This window comes from Gorilla gorilla, chromosome 15 (genome assembly GCF_029281585.2).
Source record: "Gorilla gorilla gorilla isolate KB3781 chromosome 15, NHGRI_mGorGor1-v2.1_pri, whole genome shotgun sequence".
Taxonomy (NCBI): domain Eukaryota; kingdom Metazoa; phylum Chordata; class Mammalia; order Primates; family Hominidae; genus Gorilla; species Gorilla gorilla.
In genome coordinates this window covers 87842929-87870463 of record NC_073239.2, presented here as the reverse complement: position 1 = coordinate 87870463, position 27535 = coordinate 87842929, and the positions used below count along the sequence as shown (strand labels likewise).

At 36.5% G+C, this 27535-nt stretch overlaps 1 protein-coding gene across 10 annotated transcripts in view; it reads right to left on the bottom strand.

Moving 5' to 3' along the window:
- PCNX1 (pecanex 1) overlaps positions 1-27535 on the bottom strand; it is a 207376-nt gene that overhangs the window by 125336 nt on the left and 54505 nt on the right. For 3 of the 10 annotated variants that reach the window (XM_031001771.3, XM_031001773.3, XM_055362220.2), the window contains exons 4-7: positions 21631-21676; positions 20765-20854; positions 11600-13306; positions 1553-1685 (exon numbers count right to left, since the gene is read on the bottom strand). In XM_031001771.3, the coding sequence (XP_030857631.1) occupies positions 1553-1685; positions 11600-13306; positions 20765-20854; positions 21631-21676 (1976 nt within the window). Of the gene's footprint in view, positions 1-1552; positions 1701-11599; positions 13307-14486; positions 14748-20764; positions 20855-21630; positions 21677-27535 lie in introns of those variants that run through there. The other 7 variants (XM_063697936.1, XM_063697937.1, XM_063697938.1 and 4 more) reach the window with 4 other exon arrangements.

The following is a 27535-nucleotide window of genomic DNA, read 5'->3' as shown; positions in this document are numbered from 1 at the left end:
AAGGAGTTTTAATTGAGCAATGAACAATTTGTGAACTGGGCAGCCCCCAGAATCACAGCACATTCCGAGATATTCCAGGGGTGCCTCGTTAAAGACAAAGTTCTTGACTGTAAAATCTAGGAAAACAAGCAAGTCTTAAATCTCAGGGGAGTATGAAATAAAATATTTTACAGAAACAAGGATTTTGCTTGTTTTGAGAACAAGGTTTTAACAAGAGAAGGGGTTTATCTGTTCCAACCTACCATGCACTTAACAGCAGTTATTTCATCAAATGTTCTTCCTTTTGAATTTGAAATTAAAATGTAGCTAGAAAATAATTTGTAAAATGGTACTTTTGGGACACAGAGACTAATGAAAGTATTTTGTATAATATATGCACTGCTTAAGCAGGCATATGTAAAGTATGTATATCCATTTTTGGGGCAGAACACAGTGGCTCATGCCCCTAATTCCAGCACTTCGCGAGGCCAAGGCAGGCAGATTACTTGAGGTCAGGAGTTCAAGACCAGCCTGGCCAACAAGGCAAAAAAACCCTGTCTCTACAATAATATAAAAATTAGCCAGGCAGGGTGGTATACAACTGTAATCCCAGCTCCTCGGGAAGCTGAGCCAGGAGAATCACTTGAACTTGGGAGGCGGAGGTTGCAGTGAGCCAAGATCACGCGACTGCACTCCTGCCTGGGCAACAGAGTGTCTCAAAAAAAAAAAAAAAAAGTATTTATATCTGTTTTTGTATTCTTAAAATAAATTAAAGCCCAAGTCTTTTGGATAGATTTTTATATTTCTAATTCAGGGCATAGATTCAGCAGATTTGATGTAATTAAGAATAAAGTAGTTACTGGAATTTTAATGAAAAATTATCCACAATGTTATGAATGGATGCTTTCTTACTTAGGACTACTGGAAAAAGTAATGATGTTTTTGTTTACCACAATACAGAGCTTGAAAAATTTAATAAATATATACAAATATATATCTCTCTCCAATTGACCACACTTTACATAAATTATGTATGTTAGTTCTGTCATTTACCAGATCCTGATGATTATAAAAGGCACCAAGTTTTAGGTAATATAAAATAAATCATATCATATTTTAGTGAAATAAAACAATCAAACTGGCTTATCAAGTTTAAGTGAATTATTTGTTATTCCTCAACAAGCTCACCACTCAGTTTGTATTTGTTCATATTATATTAAATACTGTCAAGATACTGGGGAAAATATTGCATGATTATTAATTTGGAGTGGGAGAAAAAAAAAAAGGAAAGCTGACTAAGGCCCACTATATACATCCTGCAACTGCCCTCAAGTGATTTAAAATTGACTAAACCAATCTGATCATTTTACTTAAACAGTGCAACATAAAGCATGCATAATGCAACAGGCTCATGGTCACATGCAGAAAAAGCCAAAAAGGGCTTAAATGTATAGCAAAGAAACAGAAAGGAAAAGAAAAACAAAGCTCTTCAAATGCTTTCTTGGGACTGGCGGAACAGATTAGAAGGGCTGTTACATGCATGCTAAACTTGGTGGAATTGAAAATACCATACCTTAAGGGTGATCCGATGAGCAATGTAGGAGGGGTAGGGTTACTCCCTGCATTGTGCCGGCGCCGTACTGCCTGGCGCCTAAATGTGCTGCGTTCACGGCGAAATGACACTGCCTCCTCGCTGGCTTGTGCTGCTGCATCAAGACAGACTTAGGTCAAACAAGAGCCTAGGTCAGAGATGTAAATAGCAGCTGAGCCTGGCTTTCCCTTCACTTCCCACCCTCATGGGTAAAGTGAACTTATTAATCCAAACTGTTTTCACATGTATACTGTCAATCTATCATATCAGGTAATACACAAAAAGTATCTGTCATTTATTTAAAGATAATTGTTTATTTAAAAATAATGTTTTTGACTTATTATCTAGCCTCACCATCTTCTCTTCAACCTCAATTTCCTATTTTTAAGATCTCTGTTGTTTAAATCTTTTCCTGAAAGTTTCATTTATTTTGGTCCCATATTCCTCTATTGCCCGGTTAATTAAGTCAACCTTAAAAGCACAGTATTGATTAGTTTCCACTAATGGAAATAGGACATTAGTTTCTTACATTCGTGAGTATTGTAAAAGCAGCAAAGACAGTATATTTCACTGTTGATGACAAGGAGTAAGGCAGTAAGTTTATCTCACAGTACTCTGTGCCATAATTTTGGCAGCATTAAATGAAACCTCTGGTTGTGAAGCTGCAAAACCAGTGTGTTAATTCAACATAGCATGAATATATTTTACTCTAAAGGTACTTCATTCCCATCAAACTTTATTCAACTCCATGCCCCTGGCTCTGGTCCTCTCAACTTTAGGAAGCAAATATTGGCAAATTGGCAAGCACAGGAACTCATAGCTTAATCTACAAAAAATAAAGTACAAACAAACAAGCAATAAAGTTCGTACTTTATTGTTTGTACTTTTTTTAGTTTGTACTAAAGCCAAGCATACAACATGAGAACATCACAACAATGGCTTAGTAGAACTACACAGATCTTACAAAACCACAGAAATTGACCGATTTGGGTTTCTAAAGCAAAATGTAAAATGATTTTCATCCATTTAAATATAAAACAAAACAACTGTGTGATCTAAATAATTTGGGAATCATTTTGCTTTTGAGAAAGGGCATTTTGATGCTAAATATGAATAAAAACACAAGTTAGCACAGAAACATTCTTTCCAAACATGAAACTTCCTTTAAATTCCTTTACTTGTGGGGTAAAAGTCCATGTACACAAAAATTATATATGGCCTATGACAGCAAAAGATGCTGATTAAATCCGGTCATCTACAACTGTTGTCCAATGCAGTAGCCATTAGCCATATGTGGCTATTTAAACTTAAATTAAAATTAAATAAAAATAAAAATTCAGTTCCTGAGATTGATGAATCATACTTCAAGTGCTCCGTTGCTACATGTAGCTAGTGGTTACCATTACTGGACAGTGCAGATACAGAACATTTCCATCATCACACAAAGTTATATTGAACAGTGCTTATCTAGAAAGATAAGGTTGCCTTTCTGTGACCACAGCTACAAGGCACATTACATACTTTGCCAATTCCTGACAACCATGACTTCAATGAAATGAAAATGCAGTCAGCATTGCCACAAAGGAGAAAACATGTATTAGGGCAGGGCAATCAATGGATGAAGGATGAAACAAAGCAGAGAAGAAAACAAGCCAATTGAGGGAAGAAATGAAAAATCAGACGAACAATTGGTATACCTGCTAACAGTTCTTAGACACCAATAAGGTTTAACTCAGGTTATGGAATTTAAATCACTATTTTTAAACTCAATTCAAGAATTATTTTGTGAAATATTATACTAAAGATTTCTATTCTACAGTTGTTACAAACTATTATGCTATTATTTATAAAGCATTATTTGTAACAAACTACTATGCTCAATTTACAAGTCAATCCAACTACATCAAGAAACTTTCAAACATTTTTTCTAGTTCTAGATACTGTTTCAGCCAAAATAGCAGAGTAAAATTTACCCAGACATAATTTATAGAAGATAATTTAATTCATAAAATGTACCAAAATTATTCAGAAGGATTTGGGATAAAAGCAGTATGTAATCATACAGAATAGGAAGAAGAGAAACATGAGACGGTTTTCTTTACTATCTTCCTTCTACTGAAGACTTAATGGTGTTAATCTTAAGTAAAAGCTAATTATTCCATAGTACTGGGGTGAAAAGACAAACTAAAGTGTCCACTTTTAGTCAAAATGTTTCTTGGTTTCTTAAGAAAACAATTTTTTTTGCTAGTAATACACCATTTATATTTTGTTATCTGCAAAATAGCTGCATATTATATCACTTACTTTCTTAACAGTCTTAGAAACACATCAAGATGAAAGTTTAGGCATCCAGTGAACAATGTTAAAGTGGAATTATGATTACTGTCTATGCTGTCTCTTATAATATTCAGGGGGTAAACACCTACTGTTACAAGAATTTTCAAAATGTTGACTATGGCAACTGCTTTAACAGTATCACACATTCAAGTGAAAATGCTATACTACAATTTATGGTCACAGTATGTAAGATTAAGCCATGCCCCTGGGAATGTGCTACTTACAGAACATCTCTATTTGGAATAGTCGAGTAGGGGGTCCAGTTCTATTCCAGCCAAAGGAGGAAAATGTGTCTTTAAAGCTTAAAATAATTTGCTGTAAGCACACATAGTCACATATGTTATAGCCATACTTGATAAATATTCCCTTCCAGAATCCAATTGTAATAAACTCTTTTTGAATTGTTTAACTTTATAGAAGAAAAATAGTAAACCAAAAAAAAAAATCTAATCTTTTAACTAGGGAATCAGAGAGAAGGGAGAAAATACTTTAAAGACTGTTTTTGGAGTTGACATTTTGACACTGCTTAAAACCCAGTATCTCTGGCAAAGAATGAAATTAATTCAATAGTAAGAGCATAAAATGCAGATAGTGAAAAATTAGCACTCTAGTACAACTAAACTTTATGCATGTGTAGGTAAAAAAGAAAAAACATGCAAGCAATTCAAAAACCGTGAATGACAAGAAGTATAAAATACTTCCAAGGGTATATATCCAGAGAGTTGTATATTTTGAAATGTATTTTTTCAAACGTACAAGTCTCGACTTTCTAATCATTTATTTGTGTTAAAAAGACTGACTTCACAATCATAATAAGTTTAAGAGGAACCTTCAGGCCGGGCGCAGTGACTCACGCCTGTAATCCCAGCACTTTGGGAGGCCGAGGTGGGTGGATCACCTGAAGTCAGGAGTTCGAGATCAGCCTGACCAACATGATGAAACCCTGTCTCTACTAAAAATACAAAAATTAGCAGGTGTGGTGGCAGGCGCCTGTAATCTCAGCTACTCGGGAGGCTGAGGCAGGAGAATCACTTGAACCCAAGAGGCGGAGGTTGCAGTGAGCCAAGATCGTGCCACTGCACTCCAGCCTAGGCAACAAGAGTGAAACTCCATCTAAAATAAAATAAAATTAAAAACAAAATAAATAAAATAAAAATAAGAGGACCCTTCAGATAATTTAGCTTTTTCCTTTTGTTATACTGACGCAATCACTCAATTAAGTTTAAGCATTTACTAAATGCCTAAGTTCAATTCATGGACAAACCAAAAATATCCTCTGACATTTTAGACAGCTGTGATCTGGTCCATTCCTGAAGATAACAAAGGAAGTTTAATCCATAATACATACCTCCCACCTCAGGAGTTACTTCACATTTATCTCAATGAGATAAGGAAAATTCTACACGTTCTAAAATGAATTATTTTAGTGCAACTATTTATTTTTTATGGTAGTATTACAATTATAGACTATCAGTTGGTTCTACTCTGTGAATAAAAGCATAGAAAGCATTAAAGGCACTAATATACTTTTAGAATAGCTGGGATGCCCAAAGAGCAAAATTTAATGAGGTAGGAGGTAATGGCTATCCAAATTCTATCTCAAAAATTGGAAGCTGTGAGTATAAATACACACAGATAAAGATGCTATTTAAAAATGATGTCAGCAGGTCGCGGTGGCTCACGCCTGTAATCCCAGCACTTTGGGAGGCCGAGCCAGGCGGATCACAAGGTCAGGAGACCGAGACCATCCTGGCTAACACGGTGAAACCCCGTCTCTACTAAAAATACAAAAAATTAGCCGGGCGTGGTGGTGGACGCCTGTAATCCCAGCTACTCGGGAGGCTGAGGCAGGAGAATGGCGTGAACTCAGAAGGTGGAGCTTGCAGTGAGCCGAGATCGTGCCGCTGCACTCCAGCCTGGGCAACAGAGTGAGACTCCGTCTCAAAAAAAAAATGATGTCAATCATATACCTGATTAGTTTATGAAAGAAATAATATGTAATAAGTCACTTTCTAGTTGTCATGTACTGCTATGGTTGGCATCTTGCAGTAGCTCAATTTCAATTAAATTAATAAAAATTTAGACAGAGGAAATTGCTCAAGTGTTCTTTCCAGTGAGAAATGTTTATTGTGGGAGGAAAAGATGTAAATCTGGAAAGATCACGAAAATAAAAATAGGCATTTAGTACTTCAAAAAGATCAGAAGAAATGCTATTAGGAAATTAAATTCTTAAGAAAGATGACAAAAGTATGAAACAAGTATATATATCTCTCAGAAAAAGAAAAGGCATCTGCAAACATTCTGAAACACATTGTAATGTTCAGGATAAAAAGGATTTTACCTAACAACAAAATTACTATATAAAGACATAAACATTCAAGTAATTTTACAAAAACATTCTAAAAGGAATGTTTTAGTCTAGGCATGAAATCCACTTTATCTAAATAGTTTTTCCCTTTCTTAGTTTCTTTGTCAGCCAAGAACGATGCTACCATCAACATACAAAGATTTTGTTCCAATGGAAAAACAAATGCTTTTCAAGTTCATTCTTGTTGGAAATAACAAAAAATAAGTAAATAAATAAATGTTTTTAAGTGTCATTTTCTGGGAAGCCAAACACTGCCCAATTTCTGAGCATCAATTTTGAATTAAAATAATTTCCATCTGTGAAAACATTTTAAAGGACTGGCCTACTTTTTGACAAGCCAAGGAACCAGAGCAAACAGTAACAAAATTACTAGCTATGGGCGGGCACGGTGGCTCACGCCTGTAATCCCAGCACTTTGGGAGGCCGAGGTGGGCGGATCACAAGGTCAGGAGTTCGAGACCAGCCTGGCCAATATGGTGAAACCCCATCTCTACTAAAAATACAAAAATTAACCGGGTGTCATGGCAGGCACCTGCAGTCCCAGCTACTCAGGAGGCTGAGGCAGGAGAATCGCTTGAACCTGGGAGGCGGAGGTTGCAGTGAGCTGAGATTGTACCACTGCACTCCAGCCTGGACAATAGAGTGAGACTCCGTCCCAAGAAAAAAAAAAATTATTAGCTGAGCTTTGCGTTAAAGATAATTTGCACATCCTTACTGATATTTTCCACAAGTCCACCAGCCAAACAAATATAGCTTAAGTATTACTTATACTTTTATAGGTGATTTCTAATCCTTTTTAGTCCTTTGTGAATGGGACGAAAGATATCAACCCGTTAGATACAATTTTGCATCCACTTTCAGGAGAGTCCCTTAATAAAGGGTCAGTAGTGATGAACACATGTATTCGAAGTGACATTTTTGAGAGGGGACACATCCTTACAAATGAAAGACGTCACTGTCTTTGTTTATATAATGAACCTACAATACATAAAGCATTTTCACATTTCTACAGTCATTAGGTTTAAGCTCATTGGAGTCTGACAGTTAACTGTGAGACAGGTCTAGATGGTTATTATTCCTGTTTTACAGTTGAGGAAATTGAGGCACAGATTTAATGGCCTGCCAGAATATTAAGACAGTAATTAGAGGTGGTATGAAAATGTAACCGCTGGATTCCCACAACTTCACTGCTGAGAGAAAGAAAAACACTGTAATGTTTGTTCCTACTTGAAAAAATCAGGCATGGGCTGGTTTTGGGAATTCTATATACAAACATTTATTTGCTTCACCAATAAACACCTCTTTTCTTGATATTGTTGTAAAGGAAGATAATTTTGTCAAACCTATTTTGCTGTATTTAATAAGCATTCTTCTGTGCAGTTTTATATATGTCTAAGCTTTTTTCACAGTAAAGAACATCTTTCCTTAATGAAATCAAGGTCAGCCACATATACAATGAGTATAGCATTATACTTTAATACAGTATTAAGTTATGCTATTATGATGTCTTTGAACACTATTAAAACGATAGTCTGTCCCTGCATTTAATGACCACACACCGCTGGGTTTCCTGCTTTGGCTTGTACAGTTATTACAGCCTCTCTTTTAGGGTTAGCTGTGTATTTCTTCTGCTGTCATTACTTCAGCTTCTATAAGTACCCATCCCTTCTACTAATTTACTGCTTCTAACTTTCCATGTGGACTGGGAAATCAGAAAATTAAGTTTATTAGACTTGAGAGTCCTTCTATTTAGTAAAGTACAAAAGCTACAATTTGCATTTTATTGTCTGTTTACTGGTCTTTATCTTCTTGTCTAATGCTCAATGATATCTGGGTACAAAATAACACACCTTCAATTTATGTTTATAGCACAAACCCTCACAAATTTTTATTGAAAAGATCTGACTTTTCTTTAAATAATTGTTTCTTTGAAGATTATTTTTGGTTCCCAACACAATATTATATTAGGATCCTATTTCATGCTTACAGAATAGTGACTCAATCATTATATTTAAAATAAATTTCACAGAGAAACAGAAGTTAAACAATTCAGAAAAAAAGCACAAAGAATAGTAAGTAAACACAAATCTGTCCACTCGGGCTATTCTTTGTAATCCATTAAGTGACACAGAAAATATACTATAATAACAGTATTGAATCACACAGGATATAAGTTTAAACGGTCCAAAAGAAAAGGACTTCCTTAAAAGTAACACAGGCTAGAAAACACAGGATATTTTTCTACCATATAGCTTCTATGTAGTTTTCATTTCTTAAAATATTAGTCATAAAGATATGCCTTATAATTTAAAAAGAAAAATTAAGTACAAAACAAGAGATCAACAGAAAATGACTTAGTTTGAACTTAAAACATATTTCCTGTCTCAGTAATCACAAACCATTATTGATGAAATTCAGTCTTAACCAAAGAACTTGACTAATGACAACAGGGCGTATGAAAACAATCACTTGTTACGTGACTAAAAAAGATGTTATATGACATATTACTGCCAAAATAAGGTCCATGTCACTAAATTGATGTTAATAAAAATGTTTTTCCTATTGGCATTATGTAAGAAACTAGGGAATCAGAATTTTTTATTTTTACTATTGAGTTTCACAATGGCACACTTAGACTATCTCTAGTTTATTTCTACATTTAATCACTTTCTTCTACTTTAATTTTATACCACTGAATTAGTAAGGTTAAACGACAGGCTACACTGTGCAGCATAACTAACTGGCCTTGAACAGTCACAGCAGCACTAGTAAGCATTTACTGTGTGCCAGGAACTTAACTCCTTAGTCCTCACAACAACCCTATGAGATAGATACTATAATCATCTCATTTTAAGATGAGGAAGCTGAGGTTTGTAAGTAGCTTTCCTAGAGTCACAACAGTGGAGCCCACATACTAACAAAGGTATCTGACTCCATGTCACTAAACGAGATTACCTCCTATTTTAGCGTACTTTATTTTAGTACTTTGAAGTCTATTTCCTAAATTCCATCTCTCTACACTACCACCACCACCTACCTTAAAATAAAATGAAAAGAAATCGTTGGAGAACTTATCGACACCTTCATATTCTTTAGGATAAAATCTACCTATGGTTTATGCATAGGTATATGAATGGCCAAGCAGTAACATGATGGTTGACAGGTTTCAGTAGTACAGTATGTAAGGAAGGATAGCCCAGAAACATTTCTTCTAAATTGTCAGACAGGACTGTAACAGATAATGTTAACATAAACAAGTATCTTTAAACAGTATTTGAGAGTCTCCGTAATTTTTAAATAATAAGAACCAAAACAAATCCCCTTCTACCACCTCCAACCTTTCAAAAAGCCCAAGTAAACTCCCAACAAAACCCCTATATTTAGTTATGATAAAAACCAATTAAAAAACCCCCAACACATTTAAGTGCTTTAGTTTTGCTCTTATTTGTATTCTAAACCCAATGAAGCTCAAATTAAAAAAGCCTGTGCAATGCCTGCCCTAGGCAAAAAAATGTTTTTAAACAGCCCACAGACTATTACATTTCTTCCACCAAAGCAGATATTTTTATTTCATTATCTCTTAACATTTAATTGAGTTATTTAAATTTTAAAAAAGCAGTACAAACAAAAGAAAACAAAAGCTAGAGCCTGGAAAAACAAGGGCTAATATACCTTAAAGAACAGCACTGAGAAGCAAATAACACCTTTCAGGTAACTTTTCCTAAAAAACAGAACACCTCACAGTCCCCATGAAAAGGAAATGACATTTTAAATATAAAGGCATGAATTTACTACATATTTTTGTACATATTTTTTCAGTATTTACATTTCCACAAATATTCAGAACAGCAATATTTTTCTATCATAGCATGTTGACTTAAAATTCATTTTGATAACTAAAAATTAAGCTATATTTTAAAATCCAATGGTTTCTTGCATACTGTGAACATATCTGATATGATTTGTGTGAGAAATCACTACAAGCATTTCAGGTTGTTTACAAAAAAAAAAAGAGAACTATATCCAGGTCAAAGACTCGAAGGAATTTAATTACTCTACTGTCACCAAATGGTTATAACCACTTCAGATATAATTAGTTCTCAATATTTAGGTTTGATAAACTATATTCTTCTTTAGGTACTAGACAATTTCTTTACGTTCCCATTAGAAATTAATCTGGCTAGAAACTTGACCCCCAAAAAAAATCTAAGAAAATGTTTACCACAATATGGACTTTTAAAATACTTCGGGTGAAATTAACATCTTTGAGAAAAAGCATACATTTATATGTTTCATAATGTTTGTACAAACAAAACCCAGCTTAACTTTTAATAAATGACTGAACATTACTGTATCAAACAGACTATAACTTTAAAACTAATGATACAAGCATAAATAAAGGGAATAGGGGTAGAGGCTAAAAATGCTAAGGTACTAACAACAAAAGACCTGATTTTTCTGATTCTATTCAAGAAGCAGACTCCATAAAAACCAGAACCAAATAAACAAACTATCTTGGGCAGAACACAGCAAGAAATAACTCTGAAATAAAGAGGCCAACACACACTGACAGAATATAAAATCACCTATCCAAATTAGCACAATTCTCCAAAAACCTGAAATAAATAAGCTATTACTTTAACCAGAACACCATCACTGTTATTATGGGGGCATCTTACATCAATTAATGGATACCAAATGTCAATATAAACTACAAATCTGAATTTAATAAACTTTAAGAATAATGTGTGAAATTATAGAAAAAAAATAGTATTTTCGTAACGCCTAAAACTTGAGTAAGCAAGAAATAAAACCAAAGATACAGACTTAAAAAAAGAGCCACAATTCTCAATGTACATAATCAGATCTAAAGTAATATTTGTAAAACTCTTATATAATAGGCTGAGTGATCTAATTTTGAAAGTTCAGTGTCATATACTGTATAAGAGTTGATTAAAACTGGTTTGGTGCCCTTAAATAATTATATATTTTATTGTTGCTATTGCTATAAAAAGGAAGGGGGCTAATTTTTGTTATTCCCAGCAAAACATTAACAGGTGGCAACTGGCTTAGAAACTGGTGTTCTTGACACCATCAAGAACAAATTGACGTATTCAAGTATTGCAACCAAAAAATATGTTCTTGGTGTTCATACCAAAACCTTTTCTAAGATAACCACCTACTTCTTCATTCAAGAAGGCTTATTTTAATAACACAGTGGAAGGGGGAATATTAACAGAAGCATATTTTAGTAAGTACTACTCTAATTAATAGTACGAAAAAGCAGTGAGTCTTAGAGAAATCTCTTCTTACAGTTTACTTACCTCCACTGACTGCATCTTGCTCTTCCCCTTCAGGAAATGCAACCTGGTTTGGCAAGCTATTCCTAGATCGAGTGACTGTCTCTAACTGGGAAGCCCGTCCTAATAAAGATAGCTCATCTAGCACCTCTCCCTCTTTGGCCTCAAGATCTGATTTTGAAGTGGTTAAGGGCTTTATACTTTCAGGTGCCATTAACCTGTTTGAGTCATTCAAACATGCTACTGTGCCACTGTCCAGGCTCAACACTCGGGCACGAGTCTTGGCACTATTTGTGCTAGAAGTCCGTCGTGTTGCACGCTTTTTGCTGGTTCCTTCAGGAACCAAATGAGCTTTGTGTGTGTGTTCAGAGTCTGTGCCCCTTTCTTTATGAGTCTGTTTGGTCTTTAGAGCACTGTATCTGCCTTCAGGAGACTGACAGGAATGAGAAGTGGTGCTAGAAGAGCTATCACTGCTGAACTGGTGAGCAGACTGAACACTTGATGCTCTACTCAAGTCACTTTGATCACTAGAGTCTTCGTCATGACAAAATATAGCACTGTGTGGCTTGGTACCAGAAACACCTCGAAAGCAAACATAGTCCCTATGCCGGCTTGAATCAAAACTGCTAGCCCGTTTTTTTCCTGTGCGTCTCCTGCCTGACTTGTGGGCAGAAGCTGTCCGATGGATTACGCTAGAAGATTTAGGTCGAACATCCCCTTCCTTTTGCTTTCCACCAACATCTTTACGCACTTTGGAATCCACAGAAACAGCTGACTTATCACTCTTCTCTTCTTTGTTTTCTGCAGTGTTCCCAGGTGGTCTGTCCCCTTGGGAAGTAAATTCGTTTGCATGGGGATTTTTATTGGCTTCTTCAGATGCAGAGGTGCTGAGACCTCTCTGGTTGTGCATCTCATCAGAGGGGGTGGGGTCCTTGGCCTCGTGAACCCCACTGTTGGTACTCGCTTCCATAGCAATCTTTTCACTGCTAGTCCTTTTGTCACTGGTACAGCTATTCTTCTCCTCTGGGCCTGCACAGCACTCTTTCTTCCTCCCACTTTTTGTTCCTGCTTTAGGAGACTCCTCATGCTCTGACAGGATGCTCTCTATGTGAGTTGAGCTGGTCTGCTCGCTTTTATAGCTGCTGACAGTACTGTTAGTGTCCCGGTCCGTTCCACTGCAGTAGCTTTCTGTTGACCCACTACTCCGTGTGCTCAGGCTCCTCAAGCTGTCCATGCTTTTGTCTGCTTTCAAAGGTTTGCTCTTCCCACTTTTTGTGGGTGGCTGAGAAGTATTGATTTTCAAGTCACCAGCAAGCTGAAATTCCCCAGATAAACCAGAATTTTCCACCAAGGATTCTTTGGATCCAGAAAGAGGCTTGGAAGATTCTAACTCACTAACTGGATCTAATCCACGTCTTTGCTGATAAAGGGGAAAATCATTCAGTGAAGTGTCTGGAAAAGCCACAGCAGAGCTAGAAGTCCGTGGTACACCTCGCGGCCGGTGATCTTTTCTGTAAGAGTGTGAGTGTAAAGGTACAAGAGAAGCTACTTCTGTGTCACAGGCGCTGGACAGAGACTGATCAACATGGTGGTGGTGGTTATGACTTGGCAGGTTCACTTTGTCACTGAAGTCCCTTGGCAAGTCCTGTCCACAAGAGGATAAGGAAGGCTGAATAGAGATGAAGGAGTCATTGGAGACAAGACGAAAGAGTTTCCGATCAGCTGCCAAATCTGTTTCAAACACATATTTTGAAATGTTAAAATAAATGTATGATCTGCTTTTCTACTGTTTAACAATGGAAAGAATTCACTGCATACAGTAAATCAAGTATAAATAATTTCTCAAGTAGTTCTCCAAAGAGCTGCTTTCTGTTTCACAGCTGCACAAAGAAAGCATTCTACTCATGAAATGAACTGAACTTCCAAATCTTTGAGTTCTTCAACTGGCCTCAGAAAGAGTTCTATAGACTATCAACAATAAAATTAAGAGGAAACAAAGGGGCCGGGCGCAGTGGCTCACGCTTGTAATCCCAGCACTTTGGGAGGCCAAGGTGGGTGGATCACAAGGTCAGGAGATCAAGACCATCCTGGCTAACACTGTGAAACTCCATCTCTACCAAAAATACAAAAAAATTAGCCGGGCATGGTGGCGAGCACCTGTAGTCCCAGCTTCTCGGGAGGCTGAGGCAGGAGAATGGTGTGAACCCGGGAGGCGGAGCATGCAGTGAGCCGAGATCGCACCACTGCACTCCAGCCTGGGCAAAAGAGCAGGACTCTGTCTCAAAAAAAAAAAAAAAAAAGAAAGAAAGAAAGAGGCAACAAAGGACTATACTTAAAATAGGCCTGGATTTCTACGCAAGCTCTATCTCCAACTTACTAACTTGGTAACTTGGGGTTACCCCCCCCTGTAAATCTGTTTCCTCATCTGTAAAATGGGACATCAACTTCACTGAGTCATAGGCAAGGAATAACTGAGTTAATGACATATATTGCTTGACACAATGCCATCACAATTAAAGGTGGCTATCATTATTCTACCTTACTAACACAATATTAAAATCCTTTCAAAAAGCTAATACGATTATTTTACAAATCAAGAAAACCTAGAGTAATCAGAAACAAACAAACAAAAATAAGCTGACCAATGCCTAAACAAGATATAATGATGTAAGACATCCTCTTGCTGTTCAGAATGGTAAAAACAGCAATAATTACAGAGCAAAATACTGCATTTTATCTTTCATTATTGGTATAGCAATTAAAAAATACTTCATGAAAAAAATACTTACCTTCTTGTATCTGTAAGACCACTGCTTTAACCCTCCATCCAGACCAATGATTAGTGACTTATCATACATACTATATATATAAATGTAAATACAGCTATAAATCAATGTATCTACCTACCTACCTACATTGTAATTTATCTTGGAATATAGCTTGACAACCAAACTGCAAAATAGCTGATTTTTAAATATATGTTTTGACAGACAAGGACATCTGAACCTGCTGTTAGTTCAATAAAAAGAAAAATTATTGTCTTGTCATAGCTGGATAGACAAAGTAAAATAACAGATTCTACAGTAAATCTGAGTCTTCCCAGTAGAATCTCAATGACCAAAGCAGACATTTCCCCCTAAGATTAAAAGAAAGGAATGAGTTATTAAAAATGTTTATGTAATTTTTAAAAATCTAAATGTAGATTTAGCTATGATTAATTAATTAAAAATTCATGGATAGCCTCTGGAGTGCACCATAAAAATTATAGTGTATAAATGTCCAATTACACTTTATTTTACATTTTAAAGTTTTCAAGATAAGTAAAACCCCTGTTCTTTATTTTCCCAACACAGCTGCTACTGTAGTTGCGTTCTTATATCTTCTAAATATCAAAATTTAAAAGCTAGCATTGTACGTTTTGTAGTATTAAATTATAATGTTATTTCTAAAAACTCTTTATCTCTAATAAGCAATTATCGGTTGGTGTGATATTCACATTTCAAGGATATGAATTTTACAGAAAACTTATCGACTCTGAGCAAGTAGTTGAAAATCACTAAATCTAAGATAACAAAAGTTTTTTAATGCTAATGATCAAAACCAACTTCCTTCTGATAAATTAATAAAACAGAAATGTAAGTATTTCATTTTAAAAGACACAGCCAAACTTACTTTAATACATGCACTTTTTTCGATACTGCTAAACAAATATACCACGAAAGGTTTAATTTTGTCAGAAAGAATTTCGGTGGTTTCAGGAAATTTTCAGGTAAATATATTTTTTCTTACTGTTACCCATATGAAAAAGATTATATCAAAGTTAAGAGGCTCAAATCAACACAAAAAGATACATTTTTCATCGAATCAAACTTTTTTTTAAGTAATTGTTATTAGTGGCGTTTAGAATAAGAAAGACATACTGCTCATGGTGGTACCAACTGGTGTAACCTTCTTAAAGCAATCTGGCAATATGGCCAAGAAACTTGAAAAGGTATTCTTACCTTGAAGGTAAGAAATTGTTGCTAAAGGATAGTCAAATATGCGTACAAGGTTTTTAGCACAAAGTTGTTCATGTCATGTTATTATAAAAGTTCTTAAAGCACAAAAAGTATAACAATGTCCTATAAATAATGATTGAATATGTGGTCCACTAATAATATCATACAGGCACTAAAAACATTTTCAAAGATTATGTAATAACATGAGAAAATAATTAAGTGAAAAAGGTGGCACTGGCTGGGTGCAGTGGCTCACGCCTGTAATCCCAGCACTTTGGGAGGCCGAGGCAGGTGGATCACGAGGTCAGGAGTTCGAGATCAGCCAGGCCAACATGGTGAAACCCCATCTCTACTAAAAATACACCACTGCACACTCCATCCTGGGCAACAGAGCGAGACTCCGTCTCAAAACAAACAAACAAACAAACAAAAAAAACCACAATTCCAGTTCTGTAAATTTAAATGAATGCTAATGGTATATGTGCGCATATTTTTATAAATGCGAAAAGTGATATACCACAGTTAGCCATAAAAAGAAATAACATCCTGATACATGCCAGAATAAGGTAAGTGAAAGAAGCCAGACACATTAAAAAAAAAAAACACATATAATTGTGTTTATATGAAATGTCCAGAATAGGCAAATTCAAAGAAACAGTAAACTAGAGGTTGTCAGGGGCTGCTTGAAGGGGAAATGGGGAGTGTAATGGGTGCAGGTTTCTTACTGGAGTAATGAAAATGTTCTGGATTTAGATAGTGGTGATGGATGCATAATATTCTAAAAACCACTGAATTATATCAAAGCAAAAAAATATGAAAAAATGATATGCAAAAAAAAGTTTATCAGTGGCAGAGGTCTAAATTTTTTCTTCATACTTAACTATATTTTCTAAAGTTAACATATGTTACTTTTATAAACAAAAATCATACCTTCTTTCTCTCTCTGATCATCCCTATCAATTGATTATGGATAATAATCAATTATACAAACATGTTGTTATATCTCTTACAACATCTTACAAAATCGAAATCCCTCCCTTATCTTTACTTCTCCTGCTTGCTATCACCTTTACAAAAATTCACTGAAAGAGTTGTCTGTATTCACTGTCTGATTCTTCTCCTCCAATTCTCTTTGTATTCCAATTCAACTCCCCTAAGACTGTGCTTATCAAGGTCACCAACACCCCCTAAATTGTTCAATCCAATGGTCAAGTCTCAGTCTGCATGTCACCTGACCTATCGGCAGCACTTGACAAAGCTGGTAAATCCATTCTCCTTGAACACAGGTGGATAACAGTCTTGGTTTTCCTTTGATCTCACTAGTTGTTCCTACTCAGTCTCTTGGACTTCTTAAACTAAAGAGGCTCAGGGTTCACATCTTAAAACTTTTCACTTTTTCTTTTTTTTTTTTTTTTTTTGAGACAGAGTCTTGCTCTGTCACTCAGGCTGGAGTGTAGTGCTGCAATCATGGCTCACCGCAGTCTTGATCTCCTAGGCTCAAGCAGTCCTCCTGCCTCAGCCTCTTGGGTAGCTGAGCTACAGGTACACGGCACCACACCCAGGTAATTTTTTGTATTTTTTCTTAGAGGCAGGGCTTCACCATGTTGCCCAGGCTGGTATTGAACTCCTGGCCTCCAGCGATCCTCCCACCTTGGCCTCTCGAAGTGCTGGGATTATAGGGGTAAGTCACTGCACCCAGCTAGAACTTTTCACTTTTCTACCTATACTCCCTCTTTGTAAATCTCATCCAGTTTTCTATCCCCATGACAAACTAAAATTCAGAAATACCTGCAACTAGTTCCTCTACCTTCTACCCAGCCCCCATATTCCCATGGGGACGGTCTGAAGTTCTGATCTTGGATAGGGAAGGTATGAGCGAGAGGTAGGGAAACTGTAGATTATCTTAGAAGTGAAAAAGTTGAAGATATACCCCAATATCCTGTTTTCCCCCAGTCATCCTGAATCATGTGACAAAATGAGTGCCAACTAATCAACTAACTGTTAACCAACTAAAGGCTATTCATCCTGTAAATGCAAACCAGAGGAGTAAGAGTACCAAACGATATTTAAGCCAGCATGAACATTTGCCACTAGGTGGCGCCAAACCATAGCCAAGAAAAGGGATTTGGATCAAGAAGTCAAGGCCACATAAACCCCAAGCAGCTAACAAGTATGCTTGCCCTGATACTTCATCAACTTCATAATACCCAACCCCTTAACTGACATGACTGATTTTTGTTGTTGTTTTTATTTATCCACTGGCAACTCCTGAATCTAAAACCCCCAACCTAGACCTCTTACCTGAAATCTGGACCTCTCTTATCTACTCATTGCTGCTTACAGGTCTAACAGCACCTGATAGGCCCTGAACTGAACCCCCTAACTTACCCCCCTTGCTCTCCCCACCCTGAATCTGCTCCTCCTCAGTCTTTCCCCTTTCAGTTGGCGGGCCCCCATCCTCCCTGATGTGTAACTCAAAAGCCTTCATCTATGACCACTACTTCTCTCACATAGTATATCCAAATCCATAACCTGTCTTCTTAGTATCTTCTACACACACAGTCAGACTACTTCTCACTACTCTGATCTGTGTTCTGGATTGCTGCAATAATCTGCTGAGTGAGGTCCCTGCTTCAACTTTTGCCCCTTTTAATATATTCCTCAAAATAGGAGCCAGAGTGATTCCACTGAAATGAAATACAACCCTTTAGCAGTTCCTTATCTCACTCAGAATTAAAATTAGCACCTTTAAAATGGCTTGCAAAACTCCATACTGTTTGGCCCTTCACTTACTCTGAGCCAGCCACAATATTTCTCAAACCTGACAGGCATGCTCTTGCTTTAGGGCTTTGCCCTTGCTGTTCCCTCTGCGTGGAGGGGGCCCCTCCCCTCAGATATCCTGAGAGCTCACTCCTCCTTCTTCAGGTCTTTGCTCTCAGAGAAGCCTGCCCTCAACTATGCTATTTAAAATTAAAATTTCCCTAGTCCCCACCAATCCCTATCTTCTGTCTCTACTTACTACAGTATATGTTGATTGCTACCAGTATGATTCCATATTAATAGTATAGAAGCCACATGAGGGTGGCTTTTTATCTTTTTGTTCACTGATTTATTTCCAGTACTTAAAACAGTGCCAAGAGTACTCGACAATATTTGTTAAATGTTAAACATATGGAAAAATGTTGCATGATAAAAGCAAGTTTTAAAACTATATAAAGTAGTATAGCATAGATTTTAAAAAGCATAATTCAAAACTAGATTTGAATTATAGGACTGTCACTTTGTAGCTGTGGGACTTTGAGCAAGTTTCTTATAATTTCTCTCTAAGCAATAACATGCTCATCTGTAAAGTGAGAATAATAACAGTGCCAACTTCAAACGTTTATAGTGAAGATTAACTGGGTAAATGCATATAAAATGCTTAGAAGAGGACTTAAACCAGGGGTTGACAAACTAAGTCCCATGAAGCCAAATCCAGCCCTCAAACTTGTTTTTATAAACCAAATTTTAGGATGGCACAGCCATGCCCACTATTTATGTATCGTTTATGACTCCTTTCACTCTACAATGGCAGAGTTGAGTAGCTGAGTAGCAAGAGAGACCACATGGCCTACAAAGCTATTTGGTCCTTTAGAGAAAAGTATGTTGACCCCAAACTTGGCCAATAGTATGCACCCAGTGCATGTCAGACATCACTGTCTATGTTAATGTATAGTTGCAAGGGTAGATTTGTGTGTATATAATTCCCAACCTGCCAGACTATAAAAATCTTGTTTGCATATGGTACTCTCCAGATATAAAATAAGATATATAATCCCTAAACACAAGGGCACCAACCCCTGAGATTATTATCTAGTTGTTGAGACACTGTGATGGTCTCATATTATAGAAAAGGATATTATAATTCTTAAAGAAATTGATATTGACTGATTGATTGGTTGATTGACAGAGAGAGAAAGGGTCTCCCTCTGTTGCCCAGGCTGGAGTGCGATGGCACTACCACAACTTATTGCTGCCTCAACCTCCTGGGATCAAGCGATCCTCCCACCTCAGCCTTCCAAGTAGCTGAGACTATAGGCACACACCATCATGCCCGGGTAAATTTTTTTTATTTTTTGTAGAGATAGGCATCTCACTATGTTACCCAGGCTGGATTCAAACTCCTGGACTCAAGCGATCCTCCTGCCTTGGCCTCCCAAAATGCTGGGGTTACAGGCATCAGCCACCACAGCCAGTTGATTCACCTTTAATTGTTTTAAAAAAGTTTCCATACCACACAGTACATACATACACACATATGTACCTGTATGTGTGTGTGTGTTTCTCTATTTGAGACAGAGTCTCGCTCTTTCACCCAGGCTGGAGTGCAGTCACACGATCTTGGCTCACTACAACCTCTGCCTCCCAGGTTCAAGCGATTCTCGTGCCTCAACCTGCTGAGCAGCTAGGATTACAGGCGTGTACCATTACCCTGGATAATTTTTGTATTTTTAGTAGAGACGGGGTTTCGCCATGTTGCCCAGGCTGGTCTCGAACTCCACCCACCTCAGCCTCCCAAAGTGCTGGGATTACAGGCATGAGCCACTGCGCCCGGCCCACACAGTACATGTAAAGGTCTTTTCAGTTTTAGGAATGGGGTATAGGGTTAGATAGGGCAGTCCGCAGAAGCAAAGAAACAATGATAGGGTACTATATTCCAAAAAAGCACCCAAGTACAAGGCACCCAATCTCAGGTATTTCTTTATAGCAATGCACATGGACTAAGACACTATGTCAAAACTTATTGCTGTTTTTGCAGTTGGCAAGAGATGAAGCAGCTGGCATTTAGAGATCGTACTGAATGGAAAGTAACAGTTTTACATACTAGGTTATCCCTAAGCTGGGCTAGTTGGTCTGACCAACTAAAAGAATAGCAGATTCTTATCTCCCATCTCATATTCACTCTGGGGCATATGCTCATAGAATTTCTCTCTCCATGTTTATCTGGCAGAACATGTATAACTGAGTTCAAGTAAGCTAAAAGCATGTGTAACTCTGTATTACTACTATCCCCATAACATTTTATGTCAATGTTTCCTTAAATATCATATTAAATTGTTATAAACTTCTGCCAAATTGTATGCAGCATATTCTACAAATTAACTCTGGTCACCACAGTATATGACATCATGGTAAAGTATAATGTTCTTACCTTGTTCTTCACTTCCTTCCTTACAAAGACTAGAACTTTGGCCCAGACTTAAACTGATATCATCAGAAGTCTTAGCAGTGTCTGTATCTCCTACAAAGTTAAGAAACATGTGAGGACCTTATATTAACAGTAAGGCTGTAGGGTGGCATAACCAAGGAAGTATTAATACATCAAGGAGTACTAATGTCTATCAACTAAAGTAGTTTTTGTGTATCAAAGGTTACAATAATGGAAGATGCACTGAACTAGCAGGAAGTATCATGGACTATCAGAGCACTTAATTATTCTCACAGAACTACAAACCAAACAATGTGGAAAGCTTCAAAATGTAAACTAACAAAACTGTTTCTTTAAAAACAAGTGGAATTTAAAAAGGAATGCAAATTACATAACTTGACCCAACATGAATTTCCTTCCCAGGGAAAATTATTAACCTAAAAAACTATAGGGTGAAAACAATATGAATTTATCTGAATAGATCAAATAGCAGAAAATAACTTGCTCTTTTTTGTTCTTTCATTTGTGCCCACATTAAAAGGTTTCACATCAAATTACTTAGTTTTCCATGAACCCCACTAAAACCCACAAAAGTGTTTTCCCTCAAGGGCAAGGAAGTTTCTTATAGATCAAAACTTATGTAATTCACGCAATGTAATGTAAGTGGTCAAACACTTCTGTGAAATTTGGATGATGAAAGAGAACACAATTTAAGTCAACCAACCTTTAATAAGATAAATAATTTTATCTATAAAAGAATTTCAAGAATGATTTTTTTCATTACATTTGAATGTACAGTACTGTTATCTTCATTACAACCAAAATGAAAGGGAAAGACAGGTGCAACTTTTAAGTTAGATCACACCTACCTTTAATAGTTGCTGCTGTTCCAAGACGCGAGGAACCAGATCCAATCTGAAAACATGACATGAAGTAAATAAAACTAATTAAAATGCTAGCTATGTCATTATCAATACACACTAGCAAGATTATCAAACAAAATTATATGATCAAAACATGTTATCGATCATTTTTATCAATATTAGAAGACACTTGTTGGACAAGCTCTATTGGAGCCACGCAACCTGTTGGCTGTGGCACAGGCTGCGTGTGTCTTACTGATATGCGGAGCTACCCAATCCCTCTGCATGCTCAGGACTGACGGAGCCCCCCAGACCCAGATCCTCCAATCTCAAGCAACTCATGTCATACAATTATCATTTTTATACTACATAATGACATGTTCATGTTATAAACAAAAGCAAAACCAGGCTTTATGTCTACCTGAAATAAATTTAGACTTCTTAGGGTATAAAAGGAAGGTTTGGCAGACAAACATTAACATACACTACAAAGTGCAACGTAAGTCTAACCATCGAATTGTAAGTGTATCATTATGTACCTTCTTTAGTTGGAGACAAAAGTAAGTACTTCTTTATAGACAGAACATTAAAAAATAAATCAATAAAAGTCTAAGGCATCCATGAAAAATGAATTTTTAGCACAAACTATAAGGAGAAAATTAAAACCTGATTGTTGAGCTTTTAGTGCTTATATTCAAGATAGTTTAACACTTCCCTAAAATTTCACAGCCATTATTTATTATACTACCATGAAAATCATATAAATAAATACCACAAATTCCACAAACACATTAAGGAAACCAAAGATAACATAACGGTTACTAAATCAACAAGTCTTAGCAACTCTTCCTATAACTCGTTTTCATGGATTCAAAGAAGAAAACAGTCAAGCAAAGTTAGCACTGTAAAATAAAATTAGGAACATTCATATACTACTTTATACTTTACCACGTCTTCCTCTTCATTGGTTTGATTTAGTAGGTGTATATCACAAGAAATCACTCAAAATATAAGTTAATGTTGACTTTGAAGGGACATGAAGGCCTTTCTTGATCTGGATGGCAACTGAATGGGTGCACACAGATGTAAAAATTCACTTAGCTATCTATACACTGAAGGTGTGCGCTACGCTGTGTAAGTTACATGCCGGTGAAAAAGTAAATAAAAATATGCATACATATATAGGTTGAAACTACAAATAAACTCTTGAGGTAGCCAATAAAAAAAAGCTTTGTAATAATTTTGAACTATTTTATTAAGCTTGGTTCTTCTAGTTTTTCCTAATTTCTGCTTTCAATTAGCCATAAAAGACATTGCAATTTGCCAGCAAGAAAAAAACCAAAAAGCATTTTATCGCAAAAGAAAGTTTCATTCTTACAACACCTGCTACATAAGTTATAGAATTAACATATGCTATTTTTCTGCTAGAATTAAACATAACTTCCTAGACAGAAATTTAAAAACAAACAAGAAAACAAAAACACCATTTTATGCATACCCATCTAGGAATTTAAACTTAAAAAAAAATTTTTAAACACGGATATGGTAGTCATTTGCTCAGAAGCTCAAAGTATTCCCTTTCTCCTTCTTTAACAATCTCCCTATTTTGTTCCAAAATTGGTCATACACCCAAAGTACGCCCAGTCCCTGGTCTAGAGGTAGGTGTATGAACTAGTTCTGGTGAATGAACATGTGGGAGAATCTGCTGGAGGGCTTCAGGAAAACGTCTTTGTGTGTCTGAGAAGAAAGTGATCAAGGAAAATCTCTGTCCCACACTACTGCTTGCTTCCTAACTTTTCAAACAGGGTCTTGATTGAAGCTGCTGTGCTCATCCTGCAACCCTGAGAAAAAAGCCTAGAGAACTGCAGAGATGCCAATCCAGAGGCCTAACATTAGGCTGCTGAACACAAATGCTACACAATCACCTCCAGATTTAGGTGAAAAACAACTACTTCTTTAAGTCACTATTAGTTGAGTATTCTATTACTTGTTGACAAAAACATTCTTAACAGGTATAATAGAGTGGTTATATTTTATTCTTCATACTTTCCTGCATTATGCTTCCCCTCAAAAAGAATCATGACTATTTACAAGTGAAACAACAGGGCTCCAGAATATAAACTACAGTACATCCAAATGCAATGCATTCCCCAAAGTGTCACTGTAGAAAAACACTTAAAGATATTAATGCTCATGATACAATCAATTATGACATGGATTATTTTAATTTTCCTGTTTACCCTCACCCATTAAATTTCCTAAAAATGAAAATGTAAAGATTAAGAAAAAATAGTACCTTTTAACACTTGAGGGTGAAATTTTTTATTTAAGTGCTTTGCATATACTAAAATATTCCACTGTTTCTTCTCTATGACAAGTGCCATAGGAAGGATTATGGATACCAGGGAAGAAAGGTTACTTCTAACTAGAGAGCGTATCAGGCAAGGCCACCTGCCCCAAGAAGCCATGCCTGTCTCTCCAGCTGGAAACAATTATTTTATCCTATGAAATCATTAGCTCTTCTTCTGTACCATTCCTATGGCAATTTTTACTTCGTTATCTTTTTTTTTTTTTTTGAGACGGAGTCTCACTCTGTTGCCCAGGCTGGAGTTCAGTGGTGCCATCTCGGCTCACTACAACCTCCACCTCCCGGGTTCAAGCAATTCTCCTGCCTCTGCCTCCTGGGTAGCTGGGAATACAGGTGCATGCCACCACACCCAGCTAATTTTCTGTATTTTTAGTAGAGACGGAGTTTCACCATACTAGCCAGGCTGGTCTCAATCTCCCAACCTCATGATCCACCTACCTCGGCCTCCCAAAGTGCTGGAATTACAGGCGTGAGCCACCGCGCCTGGCCCCTTGGTAACATATATCACATCTTTATCTTTGGTTACTTATATCACACCTACTATGAGATCACAATCTCTTTCAGTATAAGACCCACTCCCCAACCCACACTAAGTAGAATGCCTTGAATACTATTGGGCGCTAAAATATTTGAAGGTAGAAAAGTGAAAAAAGGAAAGAGAAGGAGGTAAGGAGAGGAATAAAGGTAGGGAAAAGAAAGAATGGAAATGGTGGGTAGAAGATGAAAGGGAGAAAGGCAGAGGTGAAGGAAAGAACAGTAACAATGACCACGATGTAGCTACTATGGTCAGTGGGTTCACTGTTTAGTACCCAAGAAATTTATATAAAATACGATAATGTGTAGCAGTATCTTACACATTATATAATAAAATACATACAAGAAACAACAGTATGTCTATAATGGTAATATCTCCAGCAATATGTAAAAAGCCAGACTCTTCCTCCTCACTTCAGCTTCTCTAAAGGGTAAGAATAATTATGTCAACCATTTATTTTGTCATAAACAGTATAAAACGAAAACACTAAAATCCAAGTAGCACAATAACCTCCAATATTTGCCCATTTTTATTAAAAAGTTATTATTTTAAGTAAAAGGTATGCTGTGTGTTTAACAACATGCACACATGCTTTAATCACAGTCAAAAAGGGACTCCCCTCCCTAAAACAAACAGGCAAGTTCCAACAGACACGATGCCAAGGTCACAGGATCCAAAAGTGCCTGGCTACTGCTGGCCCTTTCATCTTTCCTTTTTGTAAAAAGGAAAAAAGGTCTCCAAAAGATGATTGGAGAAATGTAGGCTTACTCTCTGGGGTTCTGATACTACCTACGTCTGTCAATAAGAAGAAAGCCCAGGGTTAATTAAGAATACAAGACATGCAGCCATATTCAAGAATTGAGTTATTTCATTCTATAAAAAGAGACAGAGAAACACAAGGCCAACAAAAAAACAGGATCAAGGATAGTAACCCTTGTCTTCAAACAGGCATTGTAAAATTTGAAAGAAAAAGTATCAATCTAAGGCTGGGCATGGTGGCTCACATCTGTAATCCCAGCACTTTGGGAGGCTGAGGTGGGCAGACCACCTGAGGTCAGGAGTTCGAGGTAGTCTGGACAACATGGTGAGCCCCATCTCTACTAAAAATGCAAAAAAAATTAGCCAGCTGTGGTGGCAGACACCTGTAATCCCAGCTACTTAGGAGGCTGAGGCACGAGAACGGCTTGAACCTGGGAGATGGAGGTTGCAGTGAGCCAAGATTGAGCCATTGCACTCCAGCCTGGATGACAGAGCAAGATTCTATCTCAGAAAAAAAAAGTATCAATCTAATTAATATGTCATAGCTCTTTTCACATTCTTTAAACAAACAACAACAACAAAAAAATTCTGACATCTCCCATTCCATGAGCTTGTTATGGAAGGAAGATAAATTTAACAACCTACATGTTCTGTACTCATTACATCAGTCCGAATGAGCCGCATGATACAGTGCTGAACACACAAGAGAACAGTCGCCCTGGTCAAGCTATTTGTATCTGTATTCTTTAAGTAAACAGAATTCAACTAGAATACTAACTTGTTTTACAGAACTGGAAACCTAAGATTTTAGATCTCTACATGTTTAGAAGGCCAAGGTTAAAAAAAGAAAGTGATGCTATGTAGTAACGATACAGAAAGACAAAAGAGAGAAAGGTACTAGGTTCAAAACTGTTACCTTTAATAGTTTAGTCATTCACTTTAACTTTAAATCATGAACATGCTAATCAGAGTCAAATCTTCTATCAAAATATATTAGAAAACAAGACCCTGTTCAAGATTTTGATTCATATAGTGTTTTTCATAACATTGTTCTTAAGGCTACCAATGCAGAAGAGTAGAATACTACAGGACAGAGTTGGCAGAATTATATCTGCTATTTACTCATTTGTTAAATGAGAAGCTAGGTCTGATCTACCTCTAATGTTTTATTACCTAGACACATAAGGATAATTAGCAATCATTAATTTAAAGTCAACTGTACACAAGGCAGTATATAAGACAGAAGAAAAAAAGAGGAAATTCTACTCTGTAGAGCCTTGTAAAGTGCCATATAAATAAGTACTCATCTGCAAAAGAAAGGGTCAACACCATAAGGTGTTTGAAAATCTTGAGAAATGTAGGATAGTTACAAGAAGAGTTAGACCAGAAAATAAAGATGACTAAGTCTGTCTCTAGAACAGAAAGCAGGGAGAAAAGAGAAGAATGGTTTCAATCCACAAGCTGTGTCATATCATAACAAGAAGACTGGAGTGAGAAGTGAGGTCTAGTCCAGACCCTGATATAAATCAGCTATTTCTTCTTCTATATAATGAAAAGACTGACATAGCAACTACTAAAACCTATAGTTATGTAAAGGTCTGCTAAGAGAAGACCATGAACGTTTCCAACAAAGTTCATAGAATTTTACTCTACCCAATGAAATCATCTGCTGAGAAGGACAGCAGGAGTAACTGGGACTTTGATTAGTGTACGGGTATTTAGGATGAATAAGAGGACTAGAGCAGCAAAGGTCCAGCCAAGTTTTGAAATAAAACTTCAAGAGTTACCATTTTAAAAGTTACATAGTAGAAAGACATTAAAATTGGTAAAAGCAAATTTGTATTTTACTTTTAGCCTTACCATTAAACATCTTGAACACTGAGAGATTTTCAGCATTTATTTTTAATTTTTATTTTTTGGCCACGTTTAAACTGGGGGTAACCACAGACATCTACACCTCTCCAATACAGATAATGTGAAGATAGTGCAAGCTAGAAGCTAAATTTCCTAAGGCTATTCACAACTGTCATAATCAAAACTATACACCCAAAGATGAGTCTGTGGTAATGCTCAACAAATATGTAAATAATCAATGTGAAAAGTAACTTAAAAAGAATATTAATAAAAGATGTTATTAATAAGCAATTAAAAATAATAATCAGAAAGATATGACAAAACATCAGCCGACTTAAAGACATGAGAATAACGGAGACCACCATCAAGAGGAGGGAAAAAGGCAAAATAAAACA